Source organism: Anas acuta, chromosome 5, assembly GCF_963932015.1.
Source record: "Anas acuta chromosome 5, bAnaAcu1.1, whole genome shotgun sequence".
Taxonomy (NCBI): Eukaryota; Metazoa; Chordata; class Aves; order Anseriformes; family Anatidae; genus Anas; species Anas acuta.
Genome location: NC_088983.1, coordinates 27,204,739 through 27,223,283, shown reverse-complemented (window position 1 = coordinate 27,223,283; position 18,545 = coordinate 27,204,739). Strand labels below are relative to the sequence as shown.

Genomic DNA, 18,545 nt, shown 5'->3' with positions numbered 1-18,545 from the left:
TAAGCCCATAGTGAAAAAATAAGGTTTATTTATTCCCAGAAATATGGCATAGACTTTATAGATAGAGTCTTTAGGATTTGTCTTTAGGATTTATCCAAAGACTGTTACTTCTTGATGCCATGAATAGTTTGGGTTAGAAAAGCCTTTGAATGTTCCACATTTCTAAATCTTGTTGGATATAGTGAAATATAGGGATGGCCTGAGAGGATAAAAAGCTTTATTGACTCTAACGAATATGACAGCATCTAAAACCACATTGCTCTTCTGACCACATGCAATTTCTTTGCTGTGTGCCACTGCAAAAACAGATGGAACTTGCTTTTTAGGTACTAAGTAGATAGGATTCTTTCCTATAAATCTTGATACTGCTAGAGTGATAAGCTGTAATTCACCTAGAGTTAAACTATCCCCTTCCAGGTGCTTGAAAATCATGTTTCAATATTATTTACCAGTTGTAATTCTTACCAGTTGTTACAGCCAACTCTGATTGATTCTCCTGGACTGTAGGAATCCCCGTTGTGAACGCATGGACACTCTTCAGGAGCTATACAACCACCTTTACCATCTAATACGTAATTATGAGGACATATGCAGCCAGAGACACAGTGGGTTTTGTACTGTAAGGACCACATAGAAAACAAGACTTGAAACATTGCCCTGATGGAAGAGTCCATCTACAGCTGGTAAGTGTAAAAGTGACCTAGATAAATATGCTTTCAACTGGGTGTAAAGAGTCTGTACTTACACACTCCATGTCTAGAGTCTGACAGCTCTTCTGGCACTCTGCTCCTGCCACACCTGCAGTGGCATTGCCACAGTCAACATAGACCATGGGAGATGCACAGACTGGAAGACAGAAAAGCCATGAGAAATGTGAGATGAACCATATCTTTGTGTTTCTTTAAAAACTGAAAAAAAAATCCTTTGTGAAATATATGAACCTTAATAGAATGCATTTGACAAGAAAAATTTTGTTTTGAAGTCACACTCATCTTCTCATCTTTTTTTTTTTTTTTTAAGCTTTTGCTTGGACTGCTCATAGAAACTCCTGTTAGTTAGCTTTATGAAACACTTCTTTCAACAAAAAACAACCCCTCCCAAAAAAAGGAAGCCACACAAGAAAACAAAGATACTGTTTTATTCTACATGTTTGAGGTGACTGGCTTTTAGTCCTTTTATTTTATGTAAAAAATATAAAATATGATTGTTTTTCTCCTCGCGTTTAGTGAGGTGACCAAATGTTCTGTTCCCCTTGGTAATTCAGGAGATTATAACTTCTTTCTGCCATTTGAAAATGAAAAGTGCTTCTTTACAGTTAGGGAATGTCATTACAGAAATCATCTGTTCATTTTCCTGTTTGATTTCAGACTTGTAAAATTTGCATCATTATGACAAAAAGAGATAACTGGAAAGGGTGAAGGTGGAAAAGGAGAATTAAATAAAATCTTAAGTGGTATGTTACCTGGTTGTGGTTTTTCTCCAATGCAGCTCAGCTTTCCATAGGTGCAAGTGCTATAAAAGAGAGAATGGAGTTATGTTTGCTTCTCTTGTTAAGGTTCAACTTGTTTCCTTATGAATTTGAAATAATGAAAAAAATACTGATAAAATAGAGAAGACATACCCTTCGTCAGAATAGTTTGTACTATTAAAATTATTTTATATTAAAGCAGACCAAGATACGATTATGTTCTATATAAGGACAGGTCTGCTCTGTGCACTTGCTTGATTAAAAGTTGTCCTTCAGAATATTCCAGATTCGTAATGTTAATCCTAATAGGATTATCAAGTTTGTAGCATCTTTCACTGTGAAACAAGTCCTTTATGGTCATGGATGAGAAATTGTTTGGCATAGAGTGAGTATCTGGGTGAGAGTTTGGCTGTTAGCCAAGGCTAACTCACCACAGTATATGGTTTGTTCGACTGCTTTCTAAGTACAGATTTCCAAACATATATAGCCCTTACAATTTTTAAGAATTTCTAGTTTTCTGTGTTGAATTTATTCAGCAGAGAAATGCATTTGGTTTGAATTGATTGCATGAGCTAAATATGGTTTCATGATCGCCCATATCCGGTCTCATTCTTTTGTTCACAAAACTTACCAGACAACGCCATTGTCATGAATGACTTCCCCAGGAGACAGAGGCATTCCTTTGTAGTAACAAGGACAGCTAGAAGCAGGCACACATTTGCCACTTTCATCCATGTAGGTTCCATTTATGCAGGTGCAGCCATCAACTGGGACAAACTTGATGTTGCATGTGACATCAGGCTCACTCAGAGAGCGACAAGTGGGTTGACAGGAATCAACATTGTAAGTATACTTCAAGGATTTCGGACATGTGTTGGTGTATTTCGCTTGAGAGAGTAAAATAAGGTGAGTTATGTTTGTAGTTAATTTAAGGATCAATGTAGGCATAAATGCAGTATTTGAGGGAAAGTACATATGATAAAAGTGGCACTGTATATAGACATGCTTTTCTGATATGTGAATACTGTGATTATTTTTAACTGTTAAAGCAAAATATATAAATGTATCGCCTATGAATGTATCGAAAATACAAATATTTTGTCCAGGTGTAAAAAGGAAAAAAGCTCAGTTATATTAATGCATCGTGTGTTTCTTCTTCATTGCTATTTTTATATTTTATGTCAATGTAAATTGAGAAACACTCTAGTTATTTTATTGCTATTACAAGAGTATTGAATTCCATGTTGCTTCTTCTGATTCTGAGCAAGTAATCTAACAAAGCCTATTTTTTATATTTCATCCTGCTTACTGCTTCGCTTTTATGGCATTCCTCTCCTCCCCAAATTCTTGAAAGTGAATGCTATACTTAAAAAACAGTTTAACACAATTAACTCTGGGAATTCCATATATCCTGAAAGCTCATTTGTGGAGCCTTCTGGATGATCATTTTCAAGAGGCAAGGGGATGTAAAACTTACTGCAGACTTTGTTCCTCCATCCATTGAGGAGAACTCCTTTCACAGCACAGGCTCTGACATAGCTGGAGAGGGCAGCACACATGCAGTCCTCAGTGTTCTCACAGTTACATGTGTCAAACATGCAGTTCTAGGGACAGAGGATGACATATGATCATCAGATTGTCATTTCGGAGCCGTGGCTCTTTATACATTTTAGAGTGTCATGTTCATTAGAGCTGAAAGCAAGTGAAGTTCATATATGTAAGTAAGCATATGCTCATTTTTCATTTGAAGATTTCCTTGAGTCCTTTCAGAAAATAGTCTTTTCAAGGAGAGATAGTAATCAGAGGACCAGAGTTTAAACTTATTTTTCCTTTTGGTTGTTCTTTATTTTTGCAAGTGGTGGTAGCTTTCCCAGCTACTTCCAGTTTCTAGCCACAGTGCCATGGTTACTTAGTGGGACAAGTAGAAGTTATTTGCACCCAACTTTTAGTACTTTTATTTGAAGCTTGTGCTCGTTGCATCCGAGGAACAAAGAAAACAAGAAGTCACTTAATCTGTTACTGTGCCAAGTAAGGCCACTATAATGTGGCCATTCCAAAGGATTTGTTAAACATACTCTTACAGATATTCAAGCTGCCCAAGAAGTTCCAGAGCTTCATCATCTTGAATTCCTGGAACGTTTTTTTTCCCCACAATCTCTTTGCTGCTTTGTGCATGCATTTATTACTTTGCCCTTGGTTATATGCAAAAGTAGATGCCTCCTGAGAGCAACTATGCAAAGTACTAGTTAAGCTCCTGACTAAAGCTTTCCTTATATCTCAGGTAAGGAGGCTTCTGTCCTTTGATCTCATAAGGAATCCAGACAGTCCAAGCTCCTAGATTAGGCATTTAGCAGCAGGAAAATGCCTGTAAGTTTATCCTCCTTTGAATGGAAAGAAAGATACCTTTAAAAAAGGAGTATTATGATGTGTAATGGGCTTCGGGCTTCAAAAGAATTGTAATGAATGCATCTCCACCTGATTGGCAAGTTGTTCTTTCAGGTGTTAGAATCAGAAGTCCAAGTCTTATTCTTTCAAACACGAAAAAGTTAAAACCAAGTACCTTCTGGTAAACTTCTGGATTCACTGTTGAGTGACATTCGGCAAAAGGTCCCATGGTATCAGAGAGCAGTCCACACCAGTGCTGAGCATACTTGTCTGTGAATTTAAAATATACAAATTTATATTGCACTTCATTGTCTAAATTCCTGTTTTTGTGTAACAATACTTCTTGTGGGGAAATTGCAGAGGCTTAACTTAATAGAATTCAGCTTTATTTATTTATTTATTTATTTTTTCCCTCCTGGAAATTGAACAACATTTCACGTTGTCTACACAGAAATAAGAATTCTTCATAAACTGAATGCTCTCAATTCATGGTAGTTGTCATGGAATAAACTAATACATCCTTAGATGCATTGTGGATGCTCAAATCTTGATTATTTCATTGCTTGAAATTCTTGACAGCCTGACAGCTATGGAGTTATGAACTGTAAGACTGGTTCATATTTTGACAGTGGAAGGACCACATTGAAGTCATCCATCCTTCAGTGGGGCTAAACTCAGCTTTTTTCCTATGTGACAATCAGAGCTTTCAAGGAGTGTATTCCTTATATGCTAAATGGTTCTGGTTCCCCTTAAGTAAACTTGCAAAAACATTTGCTTTCTTTAGCCAAAGGAGTATTTTTGAAGATCCAAAATATTTTATTAGTTATTATTTATTAATTGAAGATTTCTTATGTCTACTGAGGAAAATAGTGTGCATTTGCAAAGGGTCCGCTGTTATTTTGGCTAAATGTTTTGTGGTTGATTAGCTTATTTCTTCTTCTTATCTTAAAAGAGAACGGAAGAGTTTGCTATATGCTGAGCTTACCATTTTCTATGCTGAGGGTACAGGGGTTCTCAAATGTGATTTTGGCATCAGGACAATCAGCCTGAGTTTTCCAAGTATTGCCAAAGGCAGCTGAAGTACCCTCTATTACACCGCTGGTGGTTTTGAAGTCATCAGTCTGGACGTCATTGAAATTTCCACAGAGACCTAGAAGGAAACATGTGGGTCAGATGGAAGCAGATTGAACCTACAGAATCAAGTGTACAGATGAAGGCAGTTGTTAGGATAAAATCACTTACCACAGGTCTGCCCTTTATGTGATGGGTCTAAGTTTATAAAAAGTTGCATGATAGGCGTAAGCTGGATCTGTAGCTGAAGACCAAAAGTTGTTTGTAAAATAATGAAGAACGATGATGGTCTGAAGATGGTGACATTTGCTGGGGACAATGAACATAAGAGTTATAATTTTATCTAAGATGAACAGTTGAAACTACTGTTCATTATATAGGAGTATTGTACAGCTGTGTGTGATCCTAGTTGTTGAAGAACAATATATATAATATAATATATATATTACATATATTATATATATATTATATATTATATATGTATGTATGTATCAATTAAGATTTCAAATCCAGCACTGAAGTGGGCTGTCTTTACCTTCAAAAAAAATTGTAACAAACTCCACCTTCCATCAACTGTTTTGAAATAAGGGAAAAAACGTACACTTCTGTGACTATTTAAAAGGCCACCTTTGCTTAATGAATATTGTTTAGGATGATTTAGTGGTAGCCTCTAACCTCAAACTATTCTGTCATTTATGCTTTCTGTTTAGGTGCAGCAGTTATCTGAGGATTAGTGGCAGAGAAAACCTCCAGTGATGAATGTACATCATACAAAGAGACACAGGGGACACAGGAGAACTAACAACTTGGGAAATTGAATTCCTGTTGTAAATCAGAATTTTTATTTCCTCTCTTATGGCAATACTTGGATCTGGAAGTGTCCAATGAAACTATTTGTCTGAACTGCATCGCCATTTGATCAGATCTTACTAAAATCAGACCATAAATTTGCTAAAATTAGAGCAGAGTTGATTAGGCAAACTCTCTATTTAAAAATAAGAGGCTATACTCTGAGTACCTTGGGTTTGCTGTAGTATAACCAAAGGCAGAATTTGGTAGCAGATAAAGAAATAAAATATTTTAAATTCAAAGACAAACATCAGAGGAGTCTTCCAAAGGAACTTACCTGCAGAGAAGGGCAGCTGTGTGTAGATCATATTCACAAATACGCTGCCAGAAGGTTGGATCACAATGTTCTGTCCACAAGAAGAGGGAATGATTATCAAGCATGCTTAGGAAAGGTAAAACACGTTCCAAATATCGTATATCTAGTATCATTAAAGATAGAGGAAGGAAAATGGTGTGTGTGGAAGAAAGACTCAGGGTCTATTGATTTTCTGATTCCCTTACTATTTCATTGATCTTTATTATAGAGGTCCATTAATTGCCTTCCCCACCCCACCCCACCCCCCCCCCCCAAAAAAAAAAGAAAGGAAAAGGAAAAGAAAAAGGAAAAGGAAAAGGAAAAGGAAAAGAAAAAGAAAAAGAAAAAGAAAAAGAAAAAGAAAAAGAAAAAGAAAAAGAAAAAGAAAAAGAAAAAGAAAGAAACAAGTAATAACAGGAGCAAATAACAAATTAGAACCAAATAAAACCCCAAAGACAACTAAATGACAGAAAACTATCAGGATCTTGACTTCCGATATACATACTTTATTCTTTTTTTTTTTTTCTTTGATTAATGTTCAAATGAGATAAAACAAAAAACAGTGTAGATTTCCTGTCTGTGCTGTTATGTGTCATTTGCATACTACTTGCCTATTAAGTTTTGTAAACATCCCTCCAGAATGCTAGGTATTTGCATTTGCTACTTACAGTTTGTCCTCCACTTAGGCTGATGGCTACACCCTTGAGGCATGTCTCAGTGTCAGTCAGGCCACATTTGTGGATGTCTCCCAGGACAGTGAAATCATTGCTGTCACAGAGCTAGAAGAAGAAAACAAAATAAGTCTACTGTACTAGAAAGGATCACACTCAAATGGCGTTCTTATTAAAGTGAGTCTTTTAAAATGTTGATTATTCCTTTTCTTCTCATTTCTTGCATATCCGTATGTAGTCAGCAAAGTAATCTGATGTTCTTGTATGTCACACAGTGTAAGCTATCAATTACTGCTGACATTCAGTGGCAAGTTAGACATGTTAAACTGAACATTAAAACTTCAGAATGTTTAGGTAGTACTAGTTTAATCTGATAGAGAAGAAGCAAGTATGCCTTTCGTCCTCATTGGTTATGGTGTTTACCTGGGAAAGGAAAAAAATTGCTTCCAATCTTTTCTGCACTGAATAGATTATCAAAAAGCCTGCCCATTTGGACATTCTTTTAACAAGTAGGAAACATGCATTTAAATATCCTCTCACAGGAGAAAATTGAGCCAAGATCACCATTCATTGAGCTACCAAATAAAGGCAAACTGCATTTTTTCTCTTGATTCTGATTTTTTACAGACTGAGTTCTGTGAGCTATATTCAAAGTGTGCCTAATGAACAAAACATTACAGGGAAACAGAAAGAAGGCTATGGATCTGAACTTGTCTTATCATTTTCTTGACATTAACAAGACTAAATTGAGGACAGCAGAAATGCAGAATTACAGCTGTGTAGAAATTTAATGTTAAAATTGTGGGCTTTTAAATCTTTTCAGTCTAGGTTTAAGGTTTTTCTGTACCTCGAAAAGTATGCACCCATTGCTGATCCAGCTTGTGATTCTCATTGAAAATCATCATACATTTAATCTAGTTTATATCTAAATTACCTTATCCTAGTTCATTTCTGAGTTTTTATGATTCTCTTTCCTGGTAATGTTTAGCCTGAACTCTTTGAGAACAGGTTTTATTTAATATGAAGCCTTTATGAGATATTTTTTTTAACATTGCTCACCCAATACAAATCAACAGCAAATATACATAGCATTCTGAAATTTGCAATTTGTAGTCATTACTTTAGACATACCTACTTAGAATTCAGTCCCTACTAATCTTAGAAGTCTAGTAAATTTATTTATTTTTTTTAATCAGTTTTTGATGCTTTAGGATACATGTATGATTTCTTAACTTTTGCTTTTAAATTCAAAAGTCTTATATTTTTACTGGGAAAGACTGTTTGGAAGGTTGATCATCTTAATGAAATATCTCCTGAGCATTTTTCAGAAGGAAATAGTTACAGAGCACCAGACAGGGAATATTACATATAAGAATTAATGGGAAGCATTGTTTCATGGAACCTGAACATGGAACTCAGTGCAATTCTTAAGCATTGATCAAAGTACACGAGAATAGTATAATATATTTATTTAATATAAAACTAACAGAAAGCCTACTGGAATCTATTTAAGGCTCCATGTTGTTCGTTTAAATTTCAGGAAATTGACATGATTACTAGTAGTTTAAATCAAGTATATTTAATAAAAGCGTTTTCCTTTAGCATATTGCTTTAGCAAAGAATGTGACTGATTTTTTACCTTGGTTAGGACATAGCTACAGTCTCCAAAGAAGGAATAATATTTTTCATCAAATGTTGAGATGTGGGAACCTCCTTCAATACTGCATGTTCCAGGACATGACTGGGTAACGCAAGCCCATTCACCTTCAGCACAGGTACTGAAATTAAGAAGGCATTCTGTAACCTTGGATAGTGCAAGTATAAATGAAATAAGTGACAATAAGGGGAGCTGATGCCTTAATTTTCCTCTTGAAGGAAAAGAGTGCTTACAAAGAAGCCACATTTCTTTGAAATCTCAGAAAAAGTATCAAAAAGGCACATTTATATTGATGATATTTTTATATAATGTGTTTGATTTCCAGTCTCTGGACAAAATTCAGTCCTTTTGAATCTGGCATCCATTCTGATGCATATGAAAGATTGCCCCTCATCTCCAAGAGAATGATTTTACCTTCAAATGTGTTATATATTTCTTGAAAAGTAATACGTTTCTGGTTTTTGCATTCATCGACATATAGATAGGTGCATTTGCATATACATATGTAATAAGACTTCAGTAATAATAATGAAATTGAAAAAATATACATAATATCTGCCAAACATGCCTCTCAAACATGATCTCCTAGTATGCACGATGCAGCATGTTCCTGAATATCATAGCCCTCGACTCCAGTATTTACACGAGTGCCCCAGTGTTACACTGTAGGGCAGCAAAGGATGTAACACAGCAATTCACATTTCTGTATGGCTTTTCAGTCTCCGATATGTGAATTTGATTGTCTCCTTTAGGTCATTCTTCCTGAAACTGGAGCACTTATATCTAAACTTAAATTTTTGTTTCTATTTGTGAGGAGAAAACATGGACATAAAAATCTTCCAAAAAATATAATCAAAGAAGTTCAGTTCATAAGTACTTCTTTGTATATTTTTAAGCAGCAGTTAATCATTTTTCCCTGTCTCCAAAATGTCCAGGTAATGCACCTAAAAAAGAAATAGAAGAAAAGGAATATTTTACCATGATCTGCATTTAGATGAGAAGGAGGTACCAGGAGCATAAGTTTCACCTTCATAGGTGCAGTGACATTCCTTACGGGGAATACAGCCAGCACCATTAATGTCATCAAATACCATTCCTAGGGAAAGAAATTGTCTGTTACTCATTCTGTGCGCTGCAGAACCTACTTTTGTACACATATCTGTCAGATGCTTTAAAGCATTTTGCATTTCTCCTGTGTTACATGGAAAATTGAAAGCCACTTCCTTATTTTAAGGAAGGATGCCAGCTCTGTAGGGATTGAAGGAACTATAGTCCATTAAAGCCTATCTAAAATCTTCGGGTGATCATAAGGGACTTCTAGGGAAATACCTTTTTGTTATGAGCTTCATTAGACTGCAATTAGGATTAAAAATACTAGATAGCAAAGTGGAATAGATGAACTTTTTGTAAGACTGCCTGAGGACATATTTTCATAGTACATGTATATATGCCCAAGGCAGAGGATTATCCAAGAGGAGTCAATGATATTATATAAACAAGTGATGGTGAATTCTGTGAGACAACATGGAAGATGGGCAGAAGATTTGCAATGCGGTAAGATCATACCTTACTGTCACTCACAACAGCAACAATTCTCAGCCACAGAAATAAGTGTGCACAAAGAAAACATATTTGTATCATTCATCTTGTATTGATACTCAGTTCTCAGATGTAAGTCTGTGAAACACCAGATTTTATAAACTGCCTGGTCATCTCTCCGCTCCTTGTTGTTTAGATACACAGCACTGGACATGGAAAGGTGTGGTAATGTGGGGAACCAGACACAGCTTTGCTAACACCAGGGCAGAATGCAATTAAATGTTACACACTTTCTGTTAACTGAGTATGGATGCTGAGAACAGGAATCTTCATGTTATCAATAACAGTGAAGTCTCTTATACCCAGTTCAGTCATTACATACGTGTGTCAGGCACATGTTCAAAAGGGTGTTAACTTGGATATAAATAGTGCATGTGTGTCAAGGAAGAAGCATAGTTATTACTGTGATGCTATGAAAATAACAACAAGATATGGCAAGAATGATAGAGTAGGAAAGTTTCGATGGTTGTGACTATGAGAAAAGAGTATAAAGTAACTTACCTGGAGGACAGACGCAACCATCTGTACAATGATCTTCACAAAGTGCAGATCTTTCAGGGTTGCTGCAGGTATCAGAGCAGGGGGAGCCACATTCCTGATGTTGCATGTTGAAGGGACATGATTTGGCTGAAAGTAGAAAGAGTTATAATGCTGGCTTTTCCTTTGAAATGTTGATAAAACAGTATTTACTATCTAGGATGTTTTCCATCAAGATACAATGGAGAGCAACCAAGTGGAAGGTGCAAGATTTTAGATCTTCTGAAATATACTGAAAACCTTCAGTAATGCAATATCCCAACATTCTTGAATATGCTCAGAATAAAGCTGATTTCTTGAAAATTACATCCACTTTTAAATGGCTGTCTTCTTCAGGAAAAAAAAAAAAAATCACGTATTTGAAGTTTACTAGATATAAATAGGGAACATAACTGAAAGTCTCTTCCAGAGATACTTACGGCACAATTCTGAGGTTCTCCAGTTCAGAGGCTGTCCACCAGCATGAGCACACTGCCGTGAGTATTCAGCAAAGGTGTTGCACATGCAGAAGTCAGCCATAGAGGTATCACAGTGGCATAAGTCTTGTATGCAAGTCTCAATGTAGTCCTGAACATCCACAAGTACATTACAGCTTGTGAATGCTTCACTGGTTAATACTGTCTTACAGATAGAAGCCTGGAAGGGAAAACAGTGAAAATAAAACAACTGTGTTAAGAAAATGTGAAAATGATAATTTCATTTAAGGCATGTAACAAAACAAGCCAAAGGTCCTTCTGGTCCAAAAACCTGTCCAGCAGTAACCATAATCAGATGTGAACTCATATAATTTTTTAGCCTTCACTTTAGCAAAGAATTGAAAAACCCGTTTTGGAAACATTTTCCTTCCAGACCCATGGCTGGGTTATATTCATGCTGTAGTTTTTCCTATCCTGACAGATATTCTCCAAAGAGAGAAAGGGATAATATATGCTGAACTGGAAAAATGAATTCTGAAAGAGAGATTCTTACAAATTCACTTGAGCAGTTCTTCAGAACAGCAGGAGGAATAGGGTCATCGCACTGCTCTGTGGGTCCATCTATCTTCTGCCTATTCCCAAACTGAACAGCAGTCAGTTTTGTATCTGTACAAAAACGTTAAAGTATTAGAATAATATTTACTTATTTATTGGCTTCTACATGGAGGTATTTTCTTCTGTGACACTACCCATTAAAAGCAGATACACAAAGGCAAAAGGAGATGAAACAGGTATATCAAGGACAGGAGACTAACTACTGAAAAAAGAAGGAAGTTAACATGTGGCTGGTTTTAAAAGATGCAACAGTGATGGAAACAGCCTAATGCAACGGAAAGCCCTGACTCTGTTACTTAAGTATTACAACTGACATCATAAAAATATATACCGAAAAAAGTATCCCTGGTTTTGCAGTTAATACAACCCACAACCTCTGTGACTGTATAAGGCTAAAACAAAGAAAAACAAAGTGCCAATACTTAATAATGCTTTTTATTACTTACTCTGTGAAATGAACTCATTATTGGTTGGAATTCCATTGAAGTCCCCACACAGTCCACAAGTTTGATTGGCATATTTCTTATCCAGTTCCACCTAAAATAAATGAGGAAAGCAAGTTTAGGTTCACAGCAACGTCAGCCCTGCTGGTTAGAAACCCAGCCTACACCAATATTTCTTATGTACACAAAATTTGACATATGTGTGCTGTGCAGGCTGTGAGATGTGGTAGGCACCATTGGTAAGGTCAAAAACATCCAAGAAAAGCTTAGTCTTAGTCTAGCACTGGGACTGTGAACATTTGTGAGCATTGTGAGCATTGCCAGGTCTGGAATCTGGGATTAGTCCATTGTGATGTGGGGACATTATAATATGGGGCTATATTGACTCTGAACAGAACTCATTGGGAAAAAAATAATAAAGGAAAACTAGGAGAAGACTGGAATATAGCCCAGTACACTAAAAATTAGTACAGAAGCCTAAGTAACTAATGTCTGCATGACTGATTAAGATTACAAAGATGTCAATGGACTACTTTCAAAATACTACCTAACTGCCATGGTTTGGATGTTTTCTTACCAGGAGGGCATCCTCTTCATTCCAAAGGAAGGTCAGTCCTAACTTGGCAGAAACTTTCAGATAGCTGTTGCTTCTCTCTACCAAGACTCCCATATGGTTGTAGGGCATCTGAACCCTGGGGAAAGATCACTATGATTCAGTGGGGGTAGGGACAGAATATCCACATTGATACCCATTCTTGCTCTCTTTGAGAAGCTTCAACATGCAAAGATGAGAAAATTAGTCAGTGCAATAACTAAATGCAAACAATGCACATTTGTAACATTTTAGCTGTTTTGATTGCTTCTTTGTGTACAAATTGATCAGCCTTGCTTTCCCTGTTGTTCCTTTTGGCTATTTCTGTTAGTTGTGTTTTTGTAGGTGAAATGTTGGCATGTCTTCAGTTATATTGTTCAAAAACGTTCTGGGAAGTTCTGTTTTGCAGGCATTATGCTTCATGATATTACTATTTATTCCTTAAAGCTCTTGATAATAAAGAGATACTCTTCGTGCTTTCTGTGGCATGAGTGCCATTCACAAAGATGTACTCCAGATAGCCTTTCTACTAGCTTGCCATATATAGCTGCTGTAATACATATATCATTGTGGCATAGCTGTCCAAATATTTACCCAAACTTTTGGACAAGTTTCACACCCTTTGCCAAAATCAATGCTATCATTACTACATAGATAGGAAGTTCCCAGACTAGCTTGTTTAAAATGAGCCCAGGTGCAAGCTACAGTTGCAGTGTGCTTAACTGCACAGTGTTCAGAGCAAGGACAAGAACAGTCAGAAATTCATTGCAGGGCTCCTGTTCATGTGAAGTTAATGGAAAGTAGAAACTTAAAGGGTGTAAAAGCCTAACACTTTGACTAAATCCAACTTATACATTTGATTGTATATATATTTATATATATATGTTTATACTAGAGGGGGACAGCATCTGGGTTACAGATCATCTGAATAAAATGAACACAAGAATAATCTGTAGAAATGACAGCTCACTGTCAGACCCTCTTATTTTTGCTGGGGCCTCAGGAAGGACATGAGTCCTACAGCTGCGTGGGAGCAATAAGAGATGAGATGAAAGAAAGGGATGCTTGCTCAAAGAGCCTTCTGAGAACAAGGGCAGTCATGGCAATTTCAGTTCATAGCAGAAGATATGAACATACTGTTGGCCATTGACCAGGACGGATGTGCGGGTCAGTTCAACCACTGCTCCTTCCAGCTTCATGATGACGTGGGTGATCATGGTAGCATTTTCCACCATTGTACGCCTAATCTGGATGTTGAAATCCTCATAGGAAGATTTGCAGTTGGATGCAAAGATGTAATTGCAGACCCCAGGGAAATAAAAGATGTCCCCGTCGAAGTTCTTGAAGTGGAAGTTACCCCATGTGCTGCACACACGGCCATTGTGAGAGGGGTTGCCAGCTGTGGATTCAAAATGAGCCATAAGAATTTTCTGCAATTTGCCATAGATACCCTCCTCTTAGGTTGCCAAGATAAGGTATCTCACCAATATTTTGAGCACATTATTGTTTCCCTTTCTTTACTGGAAATAGTGTGCATGATTTATCCAAGTATTACATACGTGCTGTTTTTTTTTTCAGCCTCATCATATTAACAATATACAAGCTGAGCATCAAGCCACATATAGATTATCATTATTTGATGAACTGACTACTTTTCTTGTTCATTTTATATTCTATGAGGCTAAAAGATCTTACACAATTTACCAATCTGTTCAGTTCACTCCATATTCTTTCTGCCTGTTTGATCAACAAATATATATCTGAGCCATGACATTTGTTGAACTTACCCTTTACGTTCAGTGTGTTTTGAAGAGGTGGAATGATTGTCAATCCATGGGATTTAGTACCCAGTGAAAGACCTATGAGGAGAAAAACGATCAAGTTTAATCTCATAAGAAGTCCTAAAATATGGCTAGAGGTTGCTTAGTTTCTTTAGTGATTAATATTTCCTAGTACTAGTTACTCCCTAGGAAGAATTTCCACAAGGATTTATAGATGTATTTTAAACAGCGCTTTGTGTTCTGTCTTTCCATGTGTCTTTCCACTAAGAGCCAAATCCCAAAGACCTCTTTGGCTGTAGTTCTTTTTTCCATTATTTGTTCAAGACTCCCACCTGATGCAGGCCCTGCATCTGAACTCAAGAGCTGCAATCTAATCCTTCGACTGCTGTGTTGTAATAGAGGTGGGGAAAATGCTAATGTCTTTGTCTGAACCTCTGCCTCTCAGTATACTTAGAAAGTTACAGAAGAATCTTAGAGGATAAGAAACCACAGCTTTTTTTTTTTTTTCCTTTTTTTTTTTTTTTTTTTTCCCTGAAGCTTGTATCTTTCTCTGTGCTGAGTCATGCAACTTTGCACAACCAACTGCAAGCAGATTTTTTTTAGAAAATGCCATTTAAAGTTTGCAAAACTTTAGTCATGTACTCTTCATGGAAAGACTTCTATTTGTAAGTTACAGCCCTAAATTTTCTATGTCCAAATCCAATGTTTTCTCTTGAGATCCAGCTATGAAGCAGAGAGAATACTTAGAAAACCTGTTATGCATTTTCTTTACATGAGAGTTTGAGGACTTGCTACAGTTTTCTCCTTTGAAAGAATCAAAATTGAAAGTATCAAAATATCATTCAATAACTTCCAAACTGTAGACTGTGGATTATTAACCATTGACTTCTCCATTTAGATCAAAACATATCACTAAGACAAATACATGTTTTAGGAAGACAATTTGGTTAAGTCTTGATGTAAGAATTTGAATTGTAAACATACATACTACCTTACTTTACAATCTATTCCAATAATTAAATGCACACTTATTAAATAATTAGAGGTATACTTCCAGTTTGGGTGTACCACTGTTTTAATTGCCAGCTAGTGACTTCACAAATTGCAGTTTGCATTGCAGTCTAAATGATTAATTATTTCAGCCTTTCATCAGTAATATACCAGTAGGCGTTTTATCCTTCCACCCTTATTTTGCTGTGTACTGTTAGTGTGTTACAGTATGTGTCATAAAACTGTTTTTTATACATGATTATTTAGTGCTTAATCATTCTAATGTTTAAGGTAGTTACAGTTCTGTTATTCTCACTTGTGAGTTATGTGGTCATATTTACAAAGAATAAAAAATGTATGTTTTATTACCTACTATAAGGTATCTTGATGATATGTATGTATACACACGCCCTTCTGAAAATACACTTTTAGATAGATGGTATGTACCTTTCATAAAGTTAAAGATTAGATAACTGTATCACATCAGTAGACCAGATCTACTGGGACAGATCTCAGACGAATTTCTCACTGGGACTTGGATATATCGTACACAGGTTTTCTCTCTCTCTCTCTCTCTCTATATATATAAATATATATATTTGTAAAAGGAATGGATGTTCTAGGAATATTCTTTATCAGTTTAATTTAGGGCAAAATATTAGAAATATCTCAGAATAAAATTACTTACTGTTTTTTCTCTGCAGGAAGGATAGAGAATCATAGTTTGATTGTGATTGTTGTTCTTCGCCCTGGACTTGAACTGTATAAAGGGAAGTAGAAGAGTAAAATGTAAATGTTTAATTTGTATGAGTTTCTTCATCATTTTTTCCATTATATTTGTTTAAACTTGCAAAGTCAGTATATGAAAAATTGGCAAAGCTATGTTCATGAAGGTCAGACTTATATCAGAACTTGTACTACATGCAACCATGATGGCCACATACCATTCCTTGAGCTATTTGTTTTTTCAGTAGGCTAATAAATTATTAAAAGGAAGCCATTAAAAGTGTGTCAGTGAGAATTTCAGCAGATCCTTATTCTGTTTTTGTCATAATAGCCCCTGGATGCTCTTATATACTTTTCAGACAGAAGAACCCCTTTTTTTAACTATAAGAGTGATCTTTGTCGTCTCTTATGCAAAGCCAAAGTTACTCTATATTTTATGGTTTCATGCACTATTTATAATAAACAGCAGAAGAAAAATAAACCCAAAAGTCACACAGAAAGAAATGGGCCTTTCCAATAGATACACTCCTGATTTTGCCCCAAAGCAGAACTTGTGTTTCCAGTGGTGAAATCATTCTTTGTCCATTCCACTTCAGCTTCATAATAGGAATACACACAAAATCTGCAGGGCCAAGGAGGACTTTTAATGCACGGCTTGTTGAGAGTTCATCAGATACAGGGCAGGTTGCAGGGGAGGCCATGCCAGCTGGAGAAAACCCAGATGGCAGGCTGACTGTCTGCTGCATCCCACAACAGGGCAGTCCATGGGTAGCACCGCTAGAGGAGCTAGTGCTGAAATTAGAGCTGCAGGGAGCTCCATAAATCCCTTTCTTCTTGCACCAACTGGACATCTGCAGCTGGCATTGGAAGGACACATTGTGCCCCTTCTGGAGATGTGAACCATTCTGAGTTCCCCTCCTCTTGTATCTATTCTCAGAGAGTTTTTTGCTTCTTTTTTCATGCATGGTATGGCTTCAACACTATGCCTGGTGCCACATTCATCCCAGATTCCCATTCCATTACCGTTTCATTGCATGGTATGATAATGCTACAGCTAGCCTTCTGATGAACTGATCTTAGCACTAGTTTTTACCATAAGTTAGTGTAGAATTAGCTGGAAGTAGGAAAAAATAACTCAATTGGATCCGCATCTGAGATCAAAACACACTAAAAAAAAAAAACAAACAACAAAAAAAAAACACTAAAACACACTAAAAACTAATGTTTCTGTCACCTTAAACCTTAAGGGAAATTAACAGGAGGAATATGAGTAAAAAAACCTTTCTACCCATCTGTGAGAATTAAGTGTCCTTTTATAATGCTTAAAGCAGATCCATTTATTTTCACTCCCTCAATAAATATGCCTGTGCTCTAATCTTTTGTAGAATCTCATGTGCGAGGACAAATTAACTTTTTAAATCTAATGTCCAACGTTTGTCAGGCAAAATACGTAGTGTATCATGCGCTGATAAAATTAAACAAAAAAATCTTTAATAATGCTGACTCCACTGGTTTGTTCATTCTTAAATGTATTTTTGCCCCTTTTGGCTGGTGCTTTTACACATGCTGTACTTTCAAATGTGGACATCAAAAACTAAATGCCAATCTTGAGGCACAGTGGTAGAAATAAGAATTATGCCTGATTTCAAATGTAGAAAATACATTAAGAATATCAAGTACGTTATGAAGTTTGAAGATAATTATTTTCCTCTTCTTAGGAAAGAAAGTATTTGTAACAGAAAATAAAATCTTGCATAAAGGTAAAAGGTTCAGTAGCTCCACAAAGCCAAGAAAAAAGGTTTCAAACTCTGACGCAGGCAATAAATTCTTTGAAACTGTAAAAATGCCAAGCAAATAAATCCTCCTACCTTTGATCTGTGTAAAGGCAAGTGCTAGTATTGATATCCATAGTGGTATTCGCGTCCCACTACCTGTGCCCATCTTCTGGAAGTCCGGTAGAAACTACCGAACAACCTGCCTCTGAGAAAATACCTGTCTGCTCCTGAGTTTTATATAGCGAGAGAGCAAGTTTTGGCTCAGTTCCCAGATTGTTTCACAAGGTTCTTAAAAGGTGGGGCTTCAGATGTTTTACTTTTCCTTTGCAGGTGTACAGGTAAATAGAGGATGCTCTGACTTTCCTAAGGTATTTGCACTCTAGGAGGAGTCTTCTTTCTACAAGTCCTTAAGATGAAATGTCAAGAGGTGAGCAGGAAGAATTTTTGCTCAGAATTAGTCCTCCAAAATTGTTAATATTATGTGATAAATATAATTTAAGGGACTTTTGAGTAACTTGTGAGTGGGACCTTGGAATGAATGGCTTCACATGTTTTTAGTTTCCTCCTTATAGTTAAAGATAGCAACTTCTCAAAAACAAAAAAAAAGAAAACAAACAACAACAAAAACAACAACAACAACAATAAAAACAGAAAAAAAAAAAGAAACAAAAAACA

General features: G+C 36.3%; 1 protein-coding gene across 1 annotated transcript in view; it reads right to left on the bottom strand.

Annotated features, from left to right (window-relative positions):
* Nucleotides 1–18,085, bottom strand: part of MUC5AC (mucin 5AC, oligomeric mucus/gel-forming) — a 49,869-nt gene extending 31,784 nt beyond the window's left edge. Inside the window, exons 1-21 of the mRNA XM_068684174.1 lie at nt 17,964–18,085; nt 16,058–16,129; nt 14,386–14,457; nt 13,736–13,997; nt 12,584–12,698; nt 12,010–12,100; nt 11,502–11,614; nt 10,952–11,168; nt 10,497–10,622; nt 9,375–9,492; nt 8,379–8,517; nt 6,737–6,847; nt 6,051–6,120; nt 5,096–5,233; nt 4,839–5,003; nt 4,029–4,123; nt 2,946–3,072; nt 2,100–2,355; nt 1,463–1,512; nt 746–846; nt 466–617 (exon numbers count right to left, since the gene is read on the bottom strand). Of these exons, the coding sequence (XP_068540275.1) occupies nt 466–617; nt 746–846; nt 1,463–1,512; nt 2,100–2,355; nt 2,946–3,072; nt 4,029–4,123; nt 4,839–5,003; nt 5,096–5,233; nt 6,051–6,120; nt 6,737–6,847; nt 8,379–8,517; nt 9,375–9,492; nt 10,497–10,622; nt 10,952–11,168; nt 11,502–11,614; nt 12,010–12,100; nt 12,584–12,698; nt 13,736–13,997; nt 14,386–14,457; nt 16,058–16,129; nt 17,964–18,036 (2,663 nt within the window). The 5' untranslated portion in view covers nt 18,037–18,085. The remainder of the gene's footprint in view (nt 1–465; nt 618–745; nt 847–1,462; nt 1,513–2,099; nt 2,356–2,945; nt 3,073–4,028; nt 4,124–4,838; nt 5,004–5,095; nt 5,234–6,050; nt 6,121–6,736; nt 6,848–8,378; nt 8,518–9,374; nt 9,493–10,496; nt 10,623–10,951; nt 11,169–11,501; nt 11,615–12,009; nt 12,101–12,583; nt 12,699–13,735; nt 13,998–14,385; nt 14,458–16,057; nt 16,130–17,963) is intronic.
* Nucleotides 18,086–18,545: the final 460 nt, after the last annotated feature.